Here is a 25,786-nt window from a genome sequence, read left to right as displayed (position 1 = left end):
TTTTTGGTACTGTGCTGCAACTTGAATATTGCTAAAATATGTGGTGGTTTTCAGAGTAGACTTTTATGCAAAGGCTGGTTGAAATCTGGCCAAGGTATAGGAGCTACAAGGCAAAACGGGAGCAGGGACTGAAGTGCAGTGTTTGCTGTCAGGTAGCATCATTCGACTTCTGTTTAGAATGCAGTTTTAGGTATGAGAGAAAATAAACTTGATTATTATACATTAGTAAATTAATAGGTCTAGAAGTAAATACTTGTCAGTGTGACCACTTCATAAATTTCTTGTACATTTAAAAAATGTTTATTTAAAATACATGGAGCTGTAAATCCAAAGTTTTTATATAGTTTTTCTCCTTCTACTGTGTTGACTTTAAATCAAGGGAGGGATATTTTATAGAGAACTTGTTTGTAGTTACTGTTAGTCATGTAGCTATTGCTTCTCTTGACTGTATTGTTTTCCCCTAAATCATGCAGATAGTGAGCCTGTTACTGAAATGTGAATACCTGACAAACATATTGCAGACCTAAGAGTGATTAGAGCATGATGCCTAGAATGAGTAAGTGCTTTGGATCTCTGCCTCTGCCACAAAGGAATCCTGAATCAAAGTGCCTGGCTGAAAATGTAGCTTTAAAAAAAACAAAAACCCTCAACCCCTTTGTATGTTTTGTATTCTGCTGAGCAGTTCTGGAAGAGTAGCTGATGTTAGAAGAGCTCAGTTAGTATGAACTTTAAGCTTTTATCTGTGCATGCATAGTATTAAAATGAGCCATGTTTGAAAGGGTGCATAAGTTTTCATATTTTTTTTCAAATGATCTCTTAAATATAGTGATTCTTATACAGAAGAGCAATAATGGAAATCTGGAGCAAATCCTGAAAAACACAACCCAGTCTGCAGGAAGAATTGCACTGACAAAATAGACATCTGGATGTAAACAATATAGAATAAAAGGAACATTACTTAGGTCCCTAAGTATATCTCATGCGTTTTCTGGGAGTGAAAATTTGCCATTGAATTTCTGTAGCGCAAAGCTGGTACTGTTTCTCTGTCCACAACAGGCAATTCAGATGGCTAAGCGATGAGTTTCTCTGGAGTTTAAGCCAAGAGAAAGCCATTTTCACCCCCGTTGCTGCAATGATGGTTTTCACAACCGGAAACTTAAGTGGCACAATTTAGTCTTCCTAGGACTACGCTGTACTGCTGCTGCTCAGGATTTTTCATTAGTGGTGAAATTTATAAGTAACAAGGCTCTTGTAGTGTCGCTGCTGTGTTTCAGGTGCCAGTGGACAGCAGAGGGGCTGATAGGCATTGCACTAGCATGGCCGATTAGCAGCAGAATTAGGCTGCAGCCATCACAGCACAGGCAGGAGGGGTTGTTTCATTCACACTTGTATCCATCCCACCCCTCTTTCATCCCACTTGCTTTTCTAATGGTGTCTGGTTGATAATTTCTAGCGGATACTGAATAAACTTTACTGTGATATTTCAATGCAGTAGCTCAGGAAAACTTAAACAACGCACTTTAATACAACACACTTTAATCCTTCTTTTGTAGCTGTACCTACCTTATTTTTTACCAGTGGCCCCACAAGTACAAAACCTCTGTGGATGGCCACGTAACCACCTGGCTGTTACTGGCTCTGGTGAGCATCTCTGCCCTGGCTCCCCCAGAGCCCTTTGCTTTCCTTTGTAGGGTGCCTGAAGCTCATTCCCAGTCACGACAAATTTCCAGTGACTTTGGGGCACTTGGCCCCATAAGTGCTTATGAAAAAGCACTCTGGTTCCCTCAGGTGAATGTGCATGCACAGTGGGATTTTTTTCTTCTTCTTCTGTTTTCCTTTTAAGTGTGGTGTTGGTGGATGCTTAGCCCTCTGAGCAATGCTGGCTGGCATTGTCCATGGCTGTCCTGAGTGAGGAAGCTATTAAACCACTTTGACCTTCGATGGCAATGTCCTAGGAAGAAATGCAGAGTTGTCTCTCTTACTCAAGTCGTATTAACTCAGATGGGTAACGTCGTTGTTATAGTACATGGAATTGGGGGTCTGGATCTTTTTTTTGGTGTTGTTTTTTTTTTTTTTTTTTCCTCATGACGAGGCCTATGTTCTCTCATATATTAGATTTCTGCACATGAGCATCAAGTGCACACACCAATCGGGTATTTTTACAAGCACTTAGCCGTCAAGCTCTGAGCTGGCGACGTGGAAAGATTTGATTTGTGTGTATGGAATGGAAATGTGTATGAGCAGATGCGTGCTGGAATTGCCTTCAGTGCATTTGGAGATTTGATGCTTAATTTCAAAATAGTACCAATAAATATGTTGATTCAAATGAGGAAAGAGAGCTTTTTCTTTTTCAGAAAGACTTAGTTAAAATTCAGGAAGTCAAACTGCTGAGGAGTTAGCACTAGGATTTATAAAACAACATTGAAAGGGAAGCTTAATTAACATTTCACTACCCTTTCAATTGCACCGAATGCATGTCTGGTTTATCACCCACCTAAATATGTTAGTTTGTATTTGAAGAATGCTTGTGACAGCGAGCCTTCGGGAGAAAGCTCAGCTTTTTTTTCTGTAATCTCATTATAGCATTTATATATTTGATTTCCTTGCCTTGACCTTGAGTGATTTAGAGGGAATATTCAATATATGTATCATGTATTTCTGGGAATAAGTACTTGAGGCTGCTTTCTTTTACTCCTAATGTACCTTCAGCTGGAATGGAAGGGTGCTTTTGTGGGATGTGGGGGTGGTTTCTTGTTGGTCCAAACAGGATACTGATGGCACACCCAAATTAAGTAAGTTGGATGCTGCTGGATGAGCGCAGGGAGCATGGCAGTATACATGAAAGCAGGTCATCACCAGGAAGGCTGCTGCTTCAAGCACCTCAGGATGAGTGGAGAGGCAGCAGTAGCTTTTCCTTCTCTCCCTGAAGAACACGATAGTAGCAGAAATGGGATATTAGAAAGGACAGCATAGATTAATGGGGCAGTAATAAAACAAATGAGGCCCGTTAGCTAAATCACTGCTTGAAAAGTAGATTCCTTGATAAGAGCCCTTCAGTGCCTCGTGTGGGAAAAATTGTTACAGCACTTGTCCTGTCATCCATGCTGTTGCATTTCAGATTGTTGTGACAATCCAGTGATAGCAACTTAAAAGGATTTAAATTGAGGTGAAATTTGCTTGGAATCCGTGCTTCATAGAAAACTTGAACAATTGTATCCAAGCATCAACACAAGTTCTCTTTCAAACCCAGTCAGAATGTTTTACGTGCTCCAAAATCTTTCTTAGAACAAAGCTATTTTTAATTTTAATTTTATTTTTTTAAAATTTTATTTCTATTTTTCCCTCTGTTTAGCCTGTAAGTTGATGATCAAAAGCTGGAAATCATTGCTTCCTTGCTGGAGCACGTATGCTGTGGGGACCGATGTTCAAGCAGGCTTCAAGCTGCAATATGGGGCTTTAGTGAAATCTTGAAGGTTTCTTCCAACCTTAATGGTTCTATGATTTCTGCTTTATGGTTTCTTGGTAGCTTAATGATGAAGCACGTACCTTGCAGTTAAAAACTCGTATGTCCACGGGGTTGCTGCTTTTTAGACCAGCTCATTTTCTGGAGCTTTTAACAAAAAAAAAAAAAAAAAAAAAAAAAAAAAAAAAAACACTGAAGTTGTGGGATATATGGAGTATATTACTGATCAGGAGCTTGAGAGCTCCTGAATATATTTTCTCCTATTTTCTCCTGAAAATAGGTAGAGAAATCAACTGGTCAAAGCCACCGCCAGCAGTTTGGAAGTGTTCTTTCACCCATCTTCTGGAGGTGGATGGGTGAAACCCTCTAACCCTCAGCCCCGCCACACTTTGCATCCCCTTCCCCTGTCTGCCTGCAGAAGCGGGTGGCGGCGGGGCTGGGGTTTCCTTCCCCTTCCTTCTGCAACGCAGACGCTGGGGCCGTGGTGGGGGTGCTGAGGGAGCGTTGCCCCTGCTGGGCCCTTGGGTGCTGGCACCGGGGCACCCACCCAGCACCGCCTCCCCGCGCTCCTTGCGGCCCGGCTGGGAGAGGAGGGCCAGGAGAGGAGAGGAGGGCCGGGTCGGCTGTTGCTATCGCTCTGATGTCAGGAGCTCCCGCTAACGTGTGGTTGGTCCTTCTGCCTTTCAGATCGCTGCCTGTAGCGGAGCACAAAGGGAGCGGCGAGACTCCCACGTCTTTCAGCGAGAAGAAAGGAGGCAGCGGAGCAGACTAACGCGGGCTTGCGTCTGGTGGCCTGGCGGTACAAAGGCTGCCTTTAAAAGAGAAGCGCAGTGTTATTTAATGAGCTGTGAGATGAGGAGGCGCTGCTGCTAACGCTCAGATCCCGGGATTCATCGGCTATTCATTGTGCTTAATGTACATGTTTCTACACCGTGCATTTAGGAGATCCCAGAGAAGAATCCAAAACGGCTGCGGGGGAAAGACCACCAAACATGCCTACAGAAACACTACCGACAGGTAGCATGGTGAAGCCGGTCAGCCCTGCCGTGACTTTCACGTCCGCCGTCCCTCTCCGCATCCTGAACAAAGGACCAGACTACTTTCGCAGGCAGGCGGAGCCCAACCCCAAAAGACTGAGCGCGGTGGAGAGGCTGGAAGCCGACAAGGCCAAGTATGTCAAGAGCCAGGAGGTCATCAACGCCAAGCAGGAGCCCGTGAAGCCGGCGGTGCTGGCCAAGCCGCCGGTCTGTCCCGCGGCCAAGCGAGCGCTGGGGAGCCCCACCCTGAAAGTCTTCAGCAACAACGCCAAGACCGAGAGCGGCGTCCAGAGAGAGAACCTGAAGCTGGAGATTTTGAAGAACATCATCAACAGCTCCGAAGGCTCCAGCTCGGGTTCGGGGCACAAGCACGGTCCCCGAAACTGGCCGCCCCACAGAGCAGATTCGACGGAACTGAACCGACACTCGTTTGCCGAGTCTCTGAAGGTTTACCCCACGCAGGGCCGCAGCAGCCCGCAGGAGAGCAGCTCCAACGTTAGCAGAAGGCTCCTCGATCAGTCGGCAGAGACTTTCTTGCACGTCTCTCACAGCTCCTCAGACATTAGGAAAGTAACTAGCGCAAAGCCCTTAAAAGCAATACCCTGCAGTAGTTCAGCCCCACCTCTGCCGCCAAAACCCAAAATCGCTGCCATTGCCACCCTGAAGTCCCCAGAGATCGAGGCAGTCGAGTCTGGATGCGGAGTTAGTAGAAGACCCTCCCTGCAGCGGTCAAAATCAGACTTAAGCGACAGATACTTTCGTGTCGACGCAGACGTTGAACGATTCTTTAACTACTGCGGACTGGATCCTGAAGAGCTTGAAAACCTCGGGATGGAAAACTTTGCAAGGGCTAACTCTGATATTATATCCCTCAACTTTCGCAGTGCAAGCATGATTAGCTCAGACTGTGAACAGTCTCAGGACAGCAACAGTGACCTTAGAAACGATGACAGTGCCAATGACCGTGTGCCATATGGTATTTCTGCAATTGAAAGGAATGCCAGAATCATCAAGTGGTTGTATAGCATCAAGCAAGCTAGAGAGTCACAGAAAGTGTCCCATGTGTGAGAGAAAATCCACAGTAGAAAAAGCAAGGACTGTATCTTTGTCTGTGAATATTCAGTTGTGAAGGGTTGTGAAGTCTACTTGAAGTCTTGTACACTTCTCAAATCTCTTTGTGTTGCTTGTTGTGCAATGTTTCCAAGTTGCATGCCTGTCAACATGTGAACTGACCTGGCTTCCACTTGAACAATAACCAACTGCAAAGCCTGGCTGAGCATACACATTATCTGCCAAAAGTTTAAGACAAGAATCTAATTAGGGCTTCAGTATAATCAAAGTGTTTACATGGAAAGGTTATATGACTTCTTTGGTATTTATGTGGTTCCTTGTGGATTTTATATGTCACTTTTTGTCTTAATACGGATATTGTCAACTGACGTTACTGGCTTCAAAGCTGAAGTTAGAATCCCTTCAGGGGGTGGGGCAAATTCGGACAAAATAAGAGGTTTAGACATACAACAATAGGCAAAGCAGCCTTATCTCTTGCAGAAAGTGGCTTATTGGCACCTGTAAAACTGTCTCTGAAGAGCAAAGGATGCTCTGTTCTTTGCTAAAATGTGTATCCCTACCTGTGGTGAGGGACTGTTAAGTAAAGGTTTCCGTTTCTAGATAAAGCACCCTCAGTTTTACAACTGGAGCGGTCTTGTGAATTTGCTTGACCTTTCATAAACGAAATGAGTCTTACATTTGGTTCGGTGTAAGCGTTGTAACGATTTTGTATTACCCTGTTGGAAAAGTTTAAAGAGTCAACAAACAAAAATGTTGAAGGTGGGGGATTTTGTGGGTTTGGTTTTAACTCTAAGATTCCTGGTCTTAAACTTTTGACAGGAATGATTAGATCCTATAGCTGATATTGAATGCCTTTATTAGTCAAACACATCATGACTACAAACTCCATGCTGTCTTTTAATTTTTTTTTTGTAGACCTATTTGAACAGTTAATGAACAAAAATGGAAACACACAGCCATATCAATATAACGCCTCCTATTCAGAAGTAAATACACTCAGTAGCTGAACTATATCTGAAAATTTGTGATTATGTTGTCTTGCATATGTTATATCTAAGGCTGTGAAAGTTTGTTACAGCTCTAGAAAAAGTGTAGAAACATGACAGTATGTAGCTTTCTTTTTTTTTTTTTTCCTCCTTATGATGGTTAGTGCTGCAAGTCAACCTGTTACAAATCTTTTGACAATCTGTGTCTTCCCAGTGGTTTAATTAACTGTCATTTCAACCGACAGTTGTGGTGTGGTAGCGGAGAAGTTGAAAGTACAGTGGTCTGCTTCATTATTATTGTATACATGCTTCAAAGTAAATTGCAGCACTACCTTATACTTCATCAGCTAATAGGAAACTTTTTTTATTGTGTAAATGCTGTAAGACTTTGTATATACTTCAGTTGTTATGAAATCTTTAAAAGGAAGAGTGTTATGCTAATAAATAGCTCCTGGTGCAGGTATGGTGGGTTTTTGTTCATTTTTTGACCCCTCCCATTCTCAAACTGTATCGGGAACTCAATTGCAGTGTGTTTTAGTGCTATAGAAGATCTTGGTGAAATAATAGTTCCAGTAAAATAGTCCCAGTTAGGTTTCTTCCTAAAAGTGCTTTTCAGAATACATTTTTTTTTTTTTTTTTAATAAAGTAACTGTAGCAGCATGATCGGTCTGAAGAACTAGAAGAGATTTTTCAGGACTCCTAAAATAGCTTGCTGCTTCTTTACCTAGCAGTGTTACTGCTCCTGTTTATAGCATCTGCTCATAATGAATCACCACAGTCTTCTGAGTTATTCCTCAGTAGTGCTTATTTGACTATTAAAGATGCTTTACAAAGTTGGGTTATATCCTTTCTTTAAGAAGTCTGTAGCTCAGCTTCTTACTGATAGCCACAATTAACACAGGCGAGACTAATAGTAGAGCGATGCAGTCATTTGTTGCCTGTGAAACTATCCCTACATCCTTATAAAAAAAATTGCTTTCCAAATGATTTTTCATGGGTGGGGAAAAAAAAAGTACATATATTCATTTTCAGTAGGCTACTCTGTGCTTTGTACAGTTGGCTTCACAACCTAAGACTACAACATTCCCAGTTTGGTCAAAAAAAAATAAAAATGAGGAGATAGGCATTTCAGCTACGGGCACACTTGTGACATTTTAAGCTCCATAGCTTTCAGTTGGCATTGACATCACGCTGGTTTTTCAAGCATATTTTTCCAATAGTAGGTTCTACTCAGTTCAGTGACTATTTTGCCAAGGAAAATAATGCTGGAGGGATTAAAGCCAAGTGTAATGCAGCTGTACAGCAGTGAAATAAAGAAGTGAATGCTGAAATAAAAATGCACTCACATTGTTCTCTCTTAGCATGTTTATCATCATTCTTAAAACACTTATCTCAACTGTTGTCAGCCAGAAACATTAATAAAGAAGCCTTTGTCAGGAGAAAAATGGATTAGCACATATGCTGGTATTCTGGACTTGTTTCCCGAGGTTTGCTCTGAAGCCCCGGTCTCTGAGAAGCCAAAGTCATTTCCTTGTAATGCCACAAGGGTTTAGGCTTGTAAGCTGCCTGTAAGAGAACATTTCCTCACCCAGGCTCTTAAGAGGCACCTCTGACACAGCTCAATGAGAGTCCAACCCCGCAGTCCCTGCTTCTTCAGGATAGGCACGTGAATAAGATTTTACAGGAGCCGGGCTTCCACAGTCAGCCGTACTTGCAACTCTGATGATGCTGCAGGAATAAAAATCGCAAGAAAAGATCTATTGCAGAAAGTCCACAAGGCTTTGAACAAGCAGATAACAATTGCCTTCATTTATCACTTTATTAGCGTTTGTGCAGACAAGATTTATTTATTTATAGTCTTACCTGTGTGTCTGTATAAAAGCGACATCTTTGGTGTCTGAGGTGGTTTTGTTTTCAAACAGGAATTACCACTTTGCCTTTGCAGGCAGGTAATCCAATCATTTCTAGAGCATCCCTCGTTTTGTGACTGTTGTAGGAGATTCCCGAGTGCCAAACACTGAATTTGCAGATGGCTGTAACCAACTCGAACGCCTCGCCTAGGATGCATTCTGGTCTTGTTCCTGTTGCCTTCAGCAGGCATTTACCCAGGTACAAAACGCACGGCAAGCATCCCTGGTTAAATAGCAGCTTTTGCTGCATGAGCAGCTCTTGAGGGAGATGTTGGGTTGTGGAATCCTGCGACAGCCAGGACTGAGCCCAGCACTGACAGCCCTGGCCCCAGAAGTGATGATGAAAAACATACATACGTACCCAAAACAACAACAAAACTGAAGCTCACAGTGGTTCTGTTACTTTGATTTGCAATGAGAGAAAGAGGAAAATGCCGCAACAAGGTACGCCCTCAAATCTCTGCAGTTGTGCACAAAGATAAACCTTCTTCTGAGCAAAAGGTAGGCAGCACAGTCTTTGAATTGGTCTTTGAACTACTTTGTTTCATAACAACATGAAAGATTAGGTACACGGGATCTGTGCTACAAATTTACTCTTGATAAATTTGAGTTCAGGAATTTTCTTTTTGTTGAATTTGTTTTCTGCTGGGGAGAACGCTGAGCTGCAAGTGCGTGCAGCATCTGAGTGACCAAGAGCTCTTGAAGGGTAAACCCCGAATGATGATGCTTTTGGCAGAAACCCCAAAATCAAAAGACACGCTCAGACAACGGGGCCAATCAGTGTTGCTGACTTATCTCTTTTTACAGCAGTTTATCCATCCATGGAGGCCGTACACGTTTGATTCGAGTCATTCAATGCAAAACAAAGTGCCTAATGGAGCTCTGCAGCACAGAGCTGAGTGATTGCTGTCTGCCAGAGAACCAGAGAGGAGCTAAACCTCAGCGCACCCTTCCGATACCTATTGATTATGGGGTGGTAATGTTTCATGTGTTGGATTCACAGCTTGCTTGTTCATGAGAAGCTTTTGTATTCGGCAGAGCAGTCAAATGAATAAATTTGGGAGGTGCCAGTTTTCCGAGGCTATAAAACTCATATTTTATGTGATTAATGGTGCCACACCAGTAGCTGAGTGCATTAGGCTGAGAATATAAGAGCATCTGGAGCTTTGTTCCCCTGAACAGTAAGGGTCCGTTGCCTATTTTGGCAATGAATATAAATGCAGATATATTGTAAGGTCCCTTTGTGCTGTATGGAGAATAAATTGGTCAAGGTGTCTTGTCCTGAATTGTAATTTTACTCTTTTTTTTTTTTTTTTTTTAACCAAGTCTTAGATGTTCACCGGTATTGTGAGTTCATCTGACATTCCTTGCTGTCAGCAGAAAGGCTCCAATAATCTGCCCTTTGAAATATTTCACCCATAGCTTAATGGGAAAAGCCACTTAAATTGTCTGTTCAGAGCAAGGACTTTCATCTCCCGATGATGGCATCTGTTAAGTGAAGCTCTAAATAAGCAAACCTCAGTCCGAAGTATTAGCCCATGAACACCTTTAATTTTTCTCCCTGGGAGCCCAAGTGTGATCAATACCTTTGTCCTGGTGTTTGTTACAGTCAGTAGATGGCTGCTGCACTCTCAGACGATGTCCATCTGGGGGGCAGAGCAATCCAAAGTGGAGACACCTACACACCACACCATATGTCCTGCCCCGGTAAGTATGAGCAGCCTTCGAGCACAGTTTATATTTGATCGCTTAAGAATTTGGTCGTGGCTGCCCGTCAAAAGTTAGCAATGATCAGTGGTGACTCTTTTTTTTCTTTTCCACGAAAAACAATCATTTATATAACAAAAACTGTACTCTCTTAAATGTCATTCTTCTAAATTTAAAGTAATTTTCATGATGGTCTTATGACAAGAGTAAAAGAGTGCTAGTATCTGTGCTATTATTGTTTCTGCTTTGGCACTGCAAGTCTTCTCCACCTTCTTGGTGTCTTGCCTTTTTGGAGTTTTCCCAGCTCCTGTTCTTCCGTTCTGCTCATCCTTTCGTTGTCTTGTCTGGCTTTTCCTTCTGTTTTCTGAAGTTTGTGACCAAGGTCACCTCCCTGCTCAGCCTCTTTTTTTAAGCAGCATCATTGCTCGGTTAATACTCCTGAATCCCATAGCAAGCTTCCCACAAGCTGCCCTGTCTTTTACAGCCCCAAAACCATGACAGCCTGTGTTTCTAAGCTGCAATTGAGCTGCCACATCCTAAGCAGGTAGTGATGTATTTAATGGATATTTTTCCCACTATGTGCCATGATATTTACAGGCAAGATTAACAGGAAGATGTGGCTCTTCAGGAGTAAACAGTCATTGAAAACACTCATGAAAAACATCTGTTGAAATACCAACTTCTTGGCCAAAAGTCAGCTGTATTTCTCCCTTATATCTCACTGAAAATTCTCGCTACCTCTTTAGCTCCATACAAAATGCTGGCTTGAGGATCAGGGTGTGCAAAGGTGGCACAAAGTCCAGTGAAAAGAATGACAAGAGCCCTCTGTCTGAGCAACAGTTGCTGTTTTATCTTCTGCCATCTGCTAATACGGTACCGATGTGTTTTACACCTGTGGCATCTAGACCACTTGCAGTGCTTGCTTGGTTCCTCGGCTGCCACCTGAAGAGTGCTGCCTAAGAAGGCTGTCATAACGTGAGGGGACCATGGAAGATCTGGGAGAGAAGTCTGTCCTTTGCCCAGCTGCTACAGACTTCCAGTGGTGGTAAGAGCAGGTTTGCAAGCCAAAATCCCCAGGCTGCAGCATGATGCAGCCCTGGGGCTGATGCTCCAATGCCCCATCCGTGTGTACAGGACAGGAGGATGAGTGTGTCACCTGGGCACAGGTGACATCAGTGCCTGGAAGCAGAAGGCACCTGGTGGAGCACGCCAGTGTTTCAATAAATGCCTGCTATTCGTAGCTTAGAAATGAAGAGGAAGGGGGAAAATGTTTTATTAAAAAAAAAATAAAAATTAGGGAATAGCTGGCATGCAAATGCTTTCAGAAGAGATGAGGGAGTGGGTAGATAGTTTTGCTTTTTAAGAAATGAAGCTTTTAAAAGATCTTTTAATAAATGACCTGCTTTTCGAGGATATTAATCTTTTATGAAGTCAGCGTAACCATTCTGAACTGTAAAAGCTTTGCTACTCTCAGCTCAGAGCATTTAGAAATATACTGACAGTGATTTGGAGTGGCTTAAGCAGTGGGATAAAAGTGGGCTTTCGCAGAACGTGAACCTTATAAAGAAGTTTGGGGGGATATTGGTTTTGTTCTTTATAGGTTTGTTGGTTTGTTTTTTTTTTATTGGGGGGGGGAGGACAAAAATTTAACATAATCTTATTTATTAATGTTGACCCCCAAATAACACTTGGGAGGGCTGGTTTAGTTAAGGTGTCTGAATGCACGAAAATGAATAAGTTTGGCAAAAGCTTGATTTCTTTATTTGTGCTTTGCATATCTTGGAAGGTATCAGCTTACACGTATCCAGCACAAAATTAACTCAGCTCCCTGGAAATGATCTGTGAGCTTAAGGATTCGAGTCCATCTGCTGAATTTTCTTTTGTGTTGAAGGACTCCGAACAAAGAGCTGTGTCATAAGGCTTTATACTTCCCATGGTTTTGTTTCTAACACGTTCGACAAATGAGGCCTCTCAAGCCCTGCATTATAGACTGAGTGAAAATAAGAGTTTTAATTCGGTATGTGCTCCAGTACCGAAGTCTGGAGGTAGAGAGTAGTCAAACCATTAAATTATGCATTTATTTATGTATTTATTTATTTATTTCCTGTTGCTGCTTCCTCATGATATTGCAGGTTTGTTGTTGTTTTTACAAATGCTGTGGAGTAAAAAAAGAGGCAACAAAACTAATAAAATCTTGCAGGTTTTCCCTACGGTGACATGAGGAAACATTAAAATATGCCCGGGTGCTGAGAAAACCATGAAAAAACTGATCTCAAAATTCTGGTCCCACTGAAGTCAATGGGAATTTTGCTGCGGATTGTAATTGGGACGAGCAGGACTTCACCTGCTGTCAGAGCTTAATATTTTACCCTATTTTGTATTTTTTTCCTTGTTGTGAATCTTACGCGTTGTTTTTCTCCTGCTTCCTCACCCGTTCCTCTGTCTCCTCCAGCAGCACTATGAAAACATCCCTCCAGGCACCACAAGTAGGAGCCGTGGGAATGGTGACATCTTGCACAGGTGTTCAGACATCCCCCCTGCTTTCAGACAGACCCACAGAGCACTGCTTTGCACCCGCTGTTTGCAGCCTGGCTCACAGTGGGGCTTGACTCAGTCTAGGGGGTGAAAATCCAGTGTTGTCTTTGACCTCATTCATCTTCCTGGCTTGCAGGTATGTCATGTGGTAGCCATGAGCTTTAGATCAAAATAAAATAAAATAAAATAAAATAAAATAAAATAAAATAAAATAAAATAAAATAAAATAAAATAAAATAATAAAATAAACAAGCTCTTTGTAGCTGCATGTGTTGTACCCAGACTATCATTGATTTTGCAATTTGTATTTACTCACAGAAAAAAAAAATATATATATATATATAAAATGTTCTGCACTGAGCTATCTTAATGAGAAGTTATTTTTTCTACAGGATGTAGATCTGTGAGGTGAGGCAAAGAAGAGGCAAAGCGCAACTCAGCAAGATGCTAGTGCTGGGAGCAGGAGCAGGTCAGGACCTACCTGCCCAGCACACAATGTCCCTCCTTGCACAAAGGTAGCAAAGAAATTGTTCTCTGAATTTTTACTGGACTGCTAATGGACAACTGATGGAAAAACTGGGGACTAATGAGCCATCATCAGTATTCATATCAAGCCTCAGGGGTGTTCCTTTTGCTCATTTCTGAGCACCAATGAGGTGTTTCAGTAGCCACATGCTATTTTCAAACAAACTGACCCTACCGAGAACCACATTTAACTAATAAACTGGAAAGTAGTCAGCTGCGATATCAGAAATCTTCTTGGAGGTTATTTAGGCTCATTTCTGAAATGTTCAGGGCGGACCCTGCTCCTTGTAGCTCACCGTTCAAAGGTGTTCCCTTCTCCGTGACTGTGCTCCTTCCAGATCTGCCATGGAGGAGGGGCAGGAGACCATCCTGGCAGCTCCACCACCACCAGCAGGGCACTCTGGTGCTGCCAGGACTTGGGGATGTGTATGCGTCCATATACAGAGGCACTTGTGGTGTGGCATTAGAGATTTTCCTAATGGGCTCATTCCCATGCAAGTATACAGAGAGCTGATGCTCGGGGAGATGCTGGGTTTGCACGTGCAATGTCATGAAAGTGTGGAATGTGTTGAAGGTCTGTGGAAATGTTTTTTCTGAACACACATTTTGCTGAATAGAAAATGGCATTGCAGGTGTTTTAATTCACTAGATCAGTGGGCTATGGAAAAATCAAACCCCTTCTGAAAAAAATCTGATTTGAAACAACACATACAGAAGCTTTTCCTGACAGATGCTGACTATTGCATGTGTGTCTCTCCCAACAGCTAAAACAAAGTGTTTAGGCTCCAGAAATAAGTGCTAGGCTTGCTGTCTATAAAACCATCAAAACATGGAAGCAGGAGAGAGACCATGAATTTTCAGAACAACCTTAGATGTTAGCATGTCCTGCTCAAGTCCTGCCTGCTGTGGGGGGACGGCGTGGAAGAACAGAAGGGGAAGGAGAAATGGGATCTGAAAACAGCAATGGCTGTGACAGCCAGGCCGTGAGGTCTTCCCCATGAGCAGAGCTGGTTGCTGTGTTTAAGTGAACAGGCTTTCCCAAGCAGCAATGCGGAACAGTTTCACTGCTCAGTGCTCCCAAAAGATCTGACTGCCCTTGGCCCCCAGTGCCGGCTTTTTAGTTTTTATTGCCTCTCTCCAGATACATCCCTACAGACTCATTTGTGATGCTTCCCTCATTGCCCTAAATGGGGGATGCCAAGATAAGAATACTGAAGGGCTTTGTACTTGCAGCAGTGAAACACAGCAGGGATGAGAACGATGCAAAAGGTCCAGGAGTCCAGGAAATTATCTTGTTAGCTCCCTCCAGAAACCACCCCCGCTGGGGGAAGCACTGATGTGCAACAGCGGAGGTGGGAGCTGCATCCTTTAAACTGCCTCCTTTTGGAAAGGAATTACTGGCCTCTTTAAAAGAGGAGCTAATTGCAGGCTCCCTAGGGGCTTTTGGTGAAAAAAATTGTCACTCTTCAGCACTGCCCTGCATGGTACCTCAAATGTGATTGCTGCCACAAAGCAGCAGGATTTTTACATCCATGTAGTGGGTATGGAGGGAAATGTCACACTCAGGACTTCAGTGGCTGAGCCGTGTCCTCATGTGTCCCTTCCCACCACACCGCAGGAAGGTACTTGTCTGCAGAGCCATGCTTTTCACTCTATATTTGCTCTGTGCTTCATCATTGGTATCTCTTTCCTGGACCCATGTGTTCATGTCTGCTCTGCAGGAGGCGAAGATCCTCTCTCCTGGCCCTCATCATTCTGCTGATGAGTGGTGAAGGCAGAAATTAGAGCTGCAGCTGTCTCCCAGTTTGGCTTGTCCTTGAAATCTGTCTGACAACAGCCTGCGTCTCCGCTTTATTTATTGACCAGCCATATGAAGCTCTTTCACAAAGCATATCACTAAAATTTGAGTTTTCTTCTTGTTTCTGGTCCTTTAAGCTGAGACCATTTATCTTTCCTCCTTGAAATTTTTAGTCTTCGAGTTTCCTCAGGCTGAAGCACTTATTTTTTTAGGCAACTGTTTCTATGTACTTTGAAAGGCGGTCTATTATCTGTTAACAATATGGCACATGTAACTCTACTAAACTATCAATATCCACATAGTCCACTGGATAAATATGCATTAGTGACCAGAATAAAAGAATGGTAAATATATGGGAAATTTTAGAAGTGAATGTTTGAGAAGCAGTTTGGAGCAGTTCCAGTCTATCTGAGCACTGCAGATGTAATGCAGGCTGCTTGTATTTGCAATGCACAGTAAAAATTATCACAAGATTCTGATTAGGAAATGGAATGTGTAATGTGTTCCCAACAGACCATTTTCCCATAAGAAATAAATAATTCTGAGCCCTGTTTATTTTTCAAAAGCGTATAATAGAACTGAGGTTGAGAAAATTTTCTGTGGAACAGGGGAAAAAAAAGAAAAAAAAAAAGCCACTTTCAAGTTAGAAGAAACCCAAATGAAATAATTCAGTTACAACACTTCTGTTTTATTTCTAGCAAAGGCTTTGACTAAGAAGAGTTGTGAAATAGCAGTAAATACAGCGATTCGTGGTTCCTAAGGCCTTGCTGCCTTCTTCAGCCCACTCCCTGCTATCATGGCCCACCACACCAGAGGTTGCTGCTCAGAAGCAGCATGAGCTCTGTCTTTAAAATAAAGGCGTATTTTGCCTTTAGGACTTAGTAAAGCAGCAGCCATCCTCTTTGGCCTGTTTCACAAAGATGAGTCTCCTTCAGAGTGTGTTCACAACGGCAGCCATTACGGAGTTGTCTCTCCTGGTGCTGTTGTGGTGTGGTTAGGCCTTGTTGTTTCTACCAATGCATGTTTCAGTCTGCCTTGGCAACTCCTGCTCCACCACAAATAGCTTATGTGGTCTGTAAGAGCAGGCACCACAAAGAGTGAAGGTGTTTTTACACCGCATGGTGTCTCAACCGACGATGGATGGAGAAGCAGCTGGTCGTCCTTGATCAACCGTGGAAGAAGCACCTTGTGCCTGAACTGGGTGGGTGTTTGGAGCCTGGAGAATTCATGGTCACCAAAATCAGTGTGTCCCATGGAAAACACTGTGCTCTCAGACCCTGCTCATCAGCTGTCAGTAAGCTCAGCTGATGGAGAGCTGGGCATCTCAGGAGCTTCAGCTCCCCTCATGACACACCTGTGTGATGCTGCACATGGGGGCTAAGGGTCCACTCCCTTTTGGGTCCCTGAGGCCCACAGTTCTGTGGCAGCTATTAAGACTTCCCTCCACCACAAACACTGGCATTTCCTACTCCGTGGGAGCTTTCAAAATTCTTTAAGAACTGAATTTTGAGATCTCAATCTTTCTGGGGAGAACTGCTTCCTGACACGGGGTTGCTTTTGTCAGCACAGCTGCCAGCTGTTGTTTCAGGCTAATCTGTAAAGTCAAGCGGGAATTTACAGCAGTTACAACTCCTCCTTTTTTCAGTCCTTCCCAAGGAAGATCTACAAAACTAGTGAAGTGTTCTCCATATGTAGGATAGAAAATGAAAAACAATCAGGACAAGTATCTATTTGCCCCCTCCTCTTCTTTGGCTTCGCAGGAAAGCTCACATTACTGAAAATATGCCTCTGCTTCTACCAAAATTTGTAAAATATGTACATTTCTGTTTCATGAAAAATACTGAAAACTCTAAATAAAGGGAGACTAGTGAATTTTCTTTTTACAGATCAGTTTTCGGGTGGCAGGGCAGCTGACTTCTGAAGCTGCATGTCAGCAGCTGCTGAGGGGTGGGATTGGATTGACTGCTTTCTCAAATGAAGTGCCACCTTGAAACATGAATGTGAGCATCTAAATGCTGCATTTCAACATGGCAGTCACCCCCGTCAGGGTTTGAACAGGAGGCTTTTTTAGGATACTTGGACACCGAGAGAGATGTCTCCGACAATTCGGCTTGCACACTGAAGCATCAAAGTGCAGCAATGTGGGTTTGCGTTGCTGAGGTCCCAATATTTTTGTGACCACTACTGCACAGTGAAAAAAGTATAACTTTGCTATAAAGAGGGTTGTTGTCATTCCATTGTTTTGGAAAGCTCTACCATTGTCTCTTTCGCTTAATCTATTATCCTCAGTGTATTAAAATCTCATTTTATTCCTTTGTTGTCCATAACTACATCAGTAGTTAAGTTTCTGGTGGCAGTGATTCATTCCATGTACTCTGTATTTTTACTTTGATTTTGAGTCCTTCTCAATGACAGGCTATAAAAAAAACACCGCATCATTATTGCTGAGGATGTCACACTGTTGTAACTCCAAACCTCTGTAGCTGAAAATTATCAGCAAAAATTCTCTGTTCATCTAATCCCTGATTTCAAGATATAAGATCAAAGCCAACCACTCAGCCAGAGTACACTGGGGTTTTTCATTTCCAAAGGAAATACCACAACTTGCAGAGCAGAAAATCCCCTCTATCTTTCTGTAAAGTACTGCAGTTTGAGCCACGCTTATGGCTGTGAAAGCAGGGAAAAACAGATGAAGTTCAGAACCACTGCAGAAGTGGGACTCCTGTCTTTTCTGGCATGAAGTCTTTGACTTCATCCAGGAATTATAATAATAACTTTCATTAAAAAGCAATTTAACTCCTTAAGCAGAGTTTTTGATAAATTCATCACTGTCATCCCAGATATGAATTTGCATTAGTGGAAAGTAATATGCCATTGTGAAGTGTGATCTCCAGAAAGAAATTCATTCCTCCTGAGTGAGTTTTATTATGCTGTTGTGATTCTTTTTTTAAATTTATTTTATTTTTCCTTTTAAAAAGACTCATTGATTATTAGGCCAGATGAGATCACTGTAATTGTTTTGTTTAACTTTCTTCGTAACATCACTTATAACCAGTCACGAATTAATTTTTCTTTGAATTGCAGACTATATTTCAGCTGAAAGACCCTATTTTGATTTAAACAAAGGCAGTGATGGAGAACCCACAACACCATTTACTAAATCGTTTCAGTGGTTAATAACCCCTGCTTAGAAAAATTATAATCTCCTTTTTAGCCTGAATTTGTTTAGCTTCAAACATTCTTCCCGAGATGTTGCTACATTTGTTTTCTGGGTTGAAGAGCCCGTTATCAAAGCTTTGTTTTCTGTGTAGGTGCAGACTATGATTGTGCCTGCCCCTAGCTTTTTCTTGGACAGACTAAACAGATCTCATATGAAGAGTTTTTTATTTTATCTGCTCCAGGGAGTCCTAGCAAAGCTGAGTAGCATGGCCAGAGCTTTACAGGCCATGTCTGAAGTAAGTCACCCTGTCCACAGCTTCTTGCCCCTTCCTGCCATCTGTGGGACAGCATCACCAGGTCTGTCAGCACAGCACCACGTGCTACCTCTCCCTAACCCACTTCAGTCACAATGATCCAGGTCAAACAAAACAACACACAAAACAATAAAAAAGCAACACATTATGGAGAGTGTTAGGACTAACCTAGATGACGGTGACAGAACAGGGATAGAGAGTGGTTACATGAGCAGTTCTACTGGGTCAGCTGAAGTCAGGACATGGTGTTCCAGCTCAGCCAAAAATTCACTTCACTTTATCCAAGGCTGTTAAAAACGTCCTTTCAACAGTCCTTGCTAGAAACCATTTTTCCCCAGTATTCACTTCTGACTTAGTACCCAACTGCACGTTACTCAAGGCCTCCCTTAAACACTCATTGCCTTGGATTTGTTGACAGTGAACATCACTGAACATCAATCTGCCCACACACCCTGTGTTAAAGTCTGGCATTCATCATGATTATTGCTTGTTCTGGAGGAACCAAAATCATTTTGCTCTAAACTCTTCAGATTTTGTTAATTCTTTTATCCATTAAAAAAAAAAAAAAAAGTAAAAAAATAAAAACACACAAAGAAATGATAATTTGACGTTCTTAAGCAATCACTATTCTTAAGATTGATCATCTATTGATAATATCCCTTTACAAGTTTCTCCTTTAATGAGTTATTTTATAAGTCCTTGCCAAATTTTTGTGGGGGAACTCAGTGGAACGTTTGTGGGAACTGCCACATTCTGTGTTGTCTCAATGTTGTCTTCAGGGATCCATCAAAGAAAGCTACGGGGTTTATCAGTCTCCATTCACCAAGTGGAATAGTTACTTTTACCTTATAGCTCCTTCTTCTCTTCAGTTACTCCAGAAATGGAGCCCTAATGTCATGGTTCACAGAGCACAAGCATTTAGGAGAGATTAGGTCCTCTCAAGTAATTGTATCCTATAAAGAGCTCTGTAAAATGATTTTAAAAATTATTTTATTTACTTATTTATTTAATTATTTTTGCCTCTTACCTGTCTAGCACATATATCTGTCAACAACTACTGGCTTTGCCAAATAACTCTTGCTCTCCGGAGGTTTTCAGGCTTACCTGTAAACTCACCACAACCTACGAAATTTTAGGTCCGCTCAGGATTTCTCAACTCAACACAGCACAGGAATAATATTAACACTGTCTACCTAAATCAATAAGACAGCTTTGGGATCATGCTTACAGTGATTAAGCCAAAACATAAATGTTTTTGGAAACCTCAGGAACATGTTGTGCATTTAGAGTTGAAAAAGTCTTGAAACTTCACCTGTCATAGGTGTTACCACAAACAACAAGTTAACCTTTGTTTTGGCCTTTTTTTTTTTTTTTTTCATTAGGAACTGGACTTCATAATGAAACATTATGTGACTGCTTTTGTTTTAAAATTTACTGTGCTTTAATTCAGTAATTGGTTTACATCTGTAATTGCTAGTCATTCAGGCAACACTTATTAAAAACAAATTAAGTTGTTCCAAACTCTGGTGATTTTATGATCATATATAACAATATAAATCACAGTTAATTAAGCTGTTTGTCACTTAGGTTTTCAATATGAACCATATTGCAGCATTGCAATAATAGGTAATACTCATACCAATTAGTCATACCAAAACAGAATTTGAGTTATAACAACAGGAGCTGAAAAGTAGACTTTACCTAAATTACCTGCCAGACAGTGACAATTATACAATAGTGTAAGCAGGATCTGAAAAAAAGGTAAAAAAACACATCTTCCTCCCTCCCCCCAATTTCCCCCCCCCCAAAAAAAAAAAAAAAAAAAAAAAGGCAAGCCAATTTAAAATTTCACTCGAATCTTTGTTTCCTTTCCAAGTCTTATCGGAGTTTTTACAGGATATAATTCTGGCTGCACTAAACAAAAAACACTCAGCTAGTTAAGACTACAAGTATTCCTTAAGATGTCCAAGCCAAATGTGGATAACTTGTTTTCTTTCATACAAGAGCTATTCTGTAATAAATTTCTCCTTAATTGCTACTAACACTCCTTGTAAAAATATAAACATTGAAACAGGATAGAATTTACCAATATGCAGTTCCTAGAAATTTACCCCAGTGACCCTCTAAGTCATTGCCTGTTGCTCTTGCTGTAGGGAGCTTGCACCGTAAGCAATATTTCCAAGTGGCAGCAAATATAATGGAATGCAGGCTCTGTCAAATACAGCTTGACCAGCCTGAGTTCAGCTGGTTGCCTTCTACTCATCCCAAGGTACATTCTGGCTCCTTTGAAGTCAGTGAAGTTCTGCTAATGATTTCAGTGGAGCTGGGATTTCTCTGTCAATTTTGAGTTTTCAATGATTTTACAGACAGCACATTGCTCTTTGCTGATAATCTTGTTGAGTTTTATACCAGGTTTTGTAACTTTTGTCCCTGCCCTAGGTTCTGTCTCTCAAATGTCTTTAAACTCTGCCCTTCGTGGATCACACTAGCATCTTCATGCAGGTCTAGAAAGTAACTGTTGAGAGTAATATGGTCAACACAGGTGCAGTGAAAACTCTTATTATTGTCTAATTTTATAATGTTATAACATATTACATTTTTTATGTTATTTATCTTCTCCCTAAGACATAGTGTGAAAGTAACATTACTAAATCAGATGACACAAGAGGAGAGAAGAAAATTCTAAGACACACTGTCCCCCCCTCATAATACCCAACAAGAGGTTAAATGCTGATGTTGATCTAAGAAAAACTATTACCAATTCCTATAAACCTATAAATCCCTATAAACCTGGTTTACAACATCACAAAGGAGCCAGCAGGTTCAATGCTGGTCTGCAGCCCAGCCCCTACCCAGCACCCACTGCCAAACCACTCTGGGGCCCCAAGTAAATTCTTACCTCATCTCACACTGCCTATCTCCATTAATCATTTATGAGACCAGACTGGTATATGAACAAGTGTTTCTGGGCTGCTAGGGTTAAGTAACAGTGCAATGTACTGGAGTTACCTGATGTAATCACCGCATGGTTCCTACCGTCACTGCTTTACGTAATGCATCACCAGAAACCTCCTTCCTGTTAGCTTAATTGACTTGCTGGAGAAGAAACAGGCAAACATGAGCTGATAACCTGTACCACATCTCACACTGGAGGTGGTGTACATTTTATTTATTTATTTTTTCGGCCATCACATTTGTGGTTTTTCCTCTGCCTGGAGCATTATGTCCCAATGATGCATGAGTGAGGGTGCATCAGGCTGAGGACAAGTGACATTCACACACACCTCACTCTGTACTTCAGATGGGAATTTTTCTTATTAGTGGTTTTGAAACACTTGGTGGATTACAACAATAAAAGGGAAGTAGGCTAGTGGGAAACCCTTAGGAACCCAGAAACATTTCCATTGCTGCTTTAGCCACTTCTGGGAAAGAATTCCCATGAATTACCTTGGTACTTAAATAGGTGAAAACTGCCTGATGTTGTCTCCTGAACAACGCAGCTGAATGACATTGCCCTGATGGGCTGGAAAATCTGAGGAACATTCTGACATTAAGAATGCTTGCTGGGGGTGATAGCTTTGGTAAAATTTGTTTGATGATAGTTCAGGTTGCTAGCTGCTGTTCCCTGACATTACAGGTTTAACTAATATGTTGCATACAGCATGCAATTTGTTTACAGAGGGGCTTTAGAAAACAGTGATTTCTGATGCAATCTAGGGCTGACTTCAGAAGCAAAGCCCAAGAAATTATGCTGTTTCAGGATCACCAGCTGTTTGTGTTCTTGGACAAGCTGAGATACTTTATGGGCTGTCATTTCTGTAGTTATAATGAATTCACAGGAGCAAGTTTAAAATATATCATTTTATTATTCAAAGGAATAACAGTTTAATTGAATTTTATCCTCTTGCTTTTCTCATGTGGATCCTCTGTTCCCGTATATTCCAGCAGCTCAACTCTTGCTGTGGTATATTAATCATTTAAGAATATTAATAAACAGATGAAGAGCTGTGCTTTCTTGATATTCATCAACTCAAGCATCTTTTTTCTTGTCTTGAGAAATAGTTAACATAAAATAACAAGGTGGATGCTGGACCCAGTTAGAAAAAGACATTGTGAAATACTTCATTTCAAATGTCATTTTAGCAGGTGGGAGTAGCGTAACTTGTACTGGCCAAAAAAAAACAAACAAAAAAACTGCAAAAGATCATTAAAGATAAAAAAAAAAAAGCACACTCCTCCTTCAAATGTTATGAAAATGTCACATCACATAGAAACACTTTCAAAGTGGGAGATATGTTCTGTCCTGATGCGCCAGTTTCATAATATTGTGACATTTACATTCTAATGATAACTAAACTTTGATCTTTGGGAAATTATAGAGCAAAGAGCCTGATTTGCTGTGATTTTGCCACCTCCCTGAGGGGACTAGATGCAGCCTGTAAACCTCACAGGGGTTATGCAAACAGAAAAGAAGACAGTAAAATATTGGGAAAGATGGCTGTTTGGATTATGTGCACACAGAGAAGTTACGGGGATTAACCAGGTTGAACATTGTGGTTTGAGTAAGGATAGCTATACAAAACCAGTGCAAACACTCCTCCACTTAGGAGGAGAAGGAGCTGAAGATGTAAAACCGAATCTCTCTCTCTGTTACTGACAGTGGTTCTTGAGAAGTTTGGAGGCTACACCCTCCTTTGTAGTAAATGACATAATTCTGGCTGCAGCTTTACACACTACCACCAGTGCTGTTCTCTGAGCAAGGTAGAGGCTACAGTGTCCACATACTTTTGTTGGGTGTGCTCTCATGTGTCCTGATATAAAAACCTGCTTTAACAAGTAATCTCTGGCTTGACAAAAGACACAGAAAGTATTTGCCTTGCTGGTGCAGTACTGGCATTTGGATGGTGCTGCAAAGCAAATTCTCATTGTACAGTGGAGCCATTGTTCATTTTCTCTCTCCACAGAGCCTAGAAGAAAACACTTTTCCTTCACAAATTTTTTCTTTCAAAAGCCCATCACTTTTAAGGAATTAGTATACTTGCTTTGAGGCACTGGGAAACTGGCTGCAATTAGTCCAAATGCAATAGGAATGAGAAATTGTACCCAGGTTGGTACTATTGGGTTCTGGTTCCTGGCGGGCAAACCCTGGGGCTCAGTGCTATGCCAGTAAGCAGGTTGCATGCAATGGGGGGGACAGTCAGAGAAGAGAACAGCTGGAGCACAATAGCATGCACTCAAAGACATCATTTTGCCATGCTAATCATCTACTACAGTAACCATCCCAGCCAGTGATGTGCTTCTCCAATCTGAAGAAGACTTCAAGTGCATTAGGGTCTCCCAGAGACAAACACTTTCTGGCCCAAAGGAAATTTTACCAATAGCCCTTCAAAGTGCCATGTGGGACAGAAACAACTAACTCCCAAGTAATAAAATCTGAGCAACATTTACTAAATACAACTATTCTCTCCTGGCTGGAAGTTTTGCTGTAAGAAACAGTCTTCCTAGTGCCAGAGTGCTTGAGATAGATTCTAGAGTGGTTTTTCAGGCCCAGATTATCAAGTGATATATATGGTGTGTTTCAGTAATTCAATGATACTGTTCATATGCATCTTTCTGCTGGCACTGATGTGTAGAAAAATATCTGCAGTGAAGGAAATATGGTTTTAACTGATAGAATTCTTGCTTCAACTATTCATACGATAATACTACGCTTGCAATAATATAATATTACATTGCATAAAGGAATGCTGTTCTCACATCTGAAACTGAAAAATGCCTTTCATGATTGGTCTGGAGTTTTTGACTAAACGTTAGGAGACAGTGTTCTCATATGCAGGGAAATTTCTGTAAAAGGAAATATAAACTCTGCAAACTGTTCTTTGTTTGTGTTGTTAATAATACTCAGTTAATTAATGTTTTGTATTTAATTACAATAGATTGCAACTCATTATTTCAAATAGATTTAAAACCTAATAGGCATCAGACTGCAGAGCAAATACACTTCTTTTGTGCACAAAACTGGTTCCAGCTTCTCAACCTTTTGTAATGGAAGTACAGGAAAAAGAAAGAAAGTATGTACAGAAAGGGAGATACACTGGAACATTTTGTCTATTCATTTGCACCGGATAGTCAACATGACAAGAAAAATTAAATTGGGATTTAGAGACACTTTTTTTACCTTGTAGAATGAAGAGCTTTCAGGATTTTACTTTAATTACCTTCTTGTTCCATTCTTCCTTTGTTGTCTAAAATCATCAATGAGACTTTTGTCTTCTACTTTATATTGCTATAAATCTCTTGAGCAAAATTGCTGCCTTCAAGTAAGAGCAGAATAGTACTGGAAACAAAAGTACAGAAATGTTGAGGCAACAGATTCCATCAGGAAAAGAGAGGGAGAGGGAGAGAAAGGAAGTACATCTGACTGAAGCAACATTTCTAAATATTTCCATTTCTTTCTCCTACAGAAACTTCCTGACCTCCTCCAGGGAAGTTTCTCAGATCTGCTGCAAAGAGAGCAGGGTAGAAGATGCCATGAGACATTGCAGGGCCCTGTCCTGCTCCCCTTGCCAAGATCTGCTGCAAGATGATGCCACTTCGGTTCTGTCCTCTTCCAGTTCCCTTGCCCTCTTCTCACTCCTAACCTGTCCCTAACAAAACTTTTGAGCTCTCCTGGGAAGGAAAAGAGCTAAAGGGAAAAGAAGCACACCAGGAAACCTATTGTCTGAGTACAGGGACTGGGTACGTTCAGGTCGCTGGAGCTCACAAAGGGGGGCAGCTGAAATGCAGCAGCATTAACACTTCGTCTCTTCCAGTGTTTCCAAAGAAGCTCAGGACAGGTGAGTCCTTCCTTCCCAAAAGGTGATTTGAGAGAGACAAACACGGAAGATAGTGCCATATTGCTAGACAAACAGCACCCAGAAGGCTATAGATAACCATAAAAGCCACCTCAAAAAGGCATGGGTCCCTGTTTAAACCTGGAGGGGTCAGCAGGTATCAGACGTACCAGATTGCTGTAAAACACATCTGGGCTATCTGGGATAAAACTCTCAAAGCAGAGGTGCTGTGGCAGAGCTATGAACCTGCCTGAAAGGCTTAGCACAGAACCCAGCCTCCTGCTGTGAAAAGTTTCAGTTTTTTAGGAAATTGCATTTCTCAGTTGGTCAAACGTGTTCACAGAAAGCCTCTGATCAGCTGCGGGAAACTGGAGATACTTGTTAAGAGAAAGTTTCAGTTAGTCAACACCAAACATAGGTATGAAAAAAAAAAAAAAAAAAAAGCAAG

The 25,786-nt window shown here is 41.6% G+C and overlaps 1 protein-coding gene across 8 annotated transcripts in view; it reads left to right on the top strand.

Moving 5' to 3' along the window:
• FAM110B (family with sequence similarity 110 member B) overlaps positions 1 to 7,020 on the top strand; it is a 108,129-nt gene extending 101,109 nt beyond the window's left edge. For all 8 annotated transcript variants that reach the window (XM_027452269.3, XM_027452264.3, XM_027452265.3 and 5 more), the window contains one exon: positions 4,151 to 7,020. In XM_027452269.3, coding sequence (XP_027308070.1) covers positions 4,456 to 5,568 — 1,113 coding nt within the window. In that variant the 5' untranslated portion in view covers positions 4,151 to 4,455 and the 3' untranslated portion in view covers positions 5,569 to 7,020. The remainder of the gene's footprint in view (positions 1 to 4,150) is intronic.
• Positions 7,021 to 25,786: the final 18,766 nt, after the last annotated feature.

Source organism: Anas platyrhynchos, chromosome 2 (assembly GCF_047663525.1).
Source record: "Anas platyrhynchos isolate ZD024472 breed Pekin duck chromosome 2, IASCAAS_PekinDuck_T2T, whole genome shotgun sequence".
Classification (NCBI taxonomy): Eukaryota; Metazoa; Chordata; class Aves; order Anseriformes; family Anatidae; genus Anas; species Anas platyrhynchos.
This window is presented reverse-complemented; position numbering and strand designations above follow the sequence as displayed.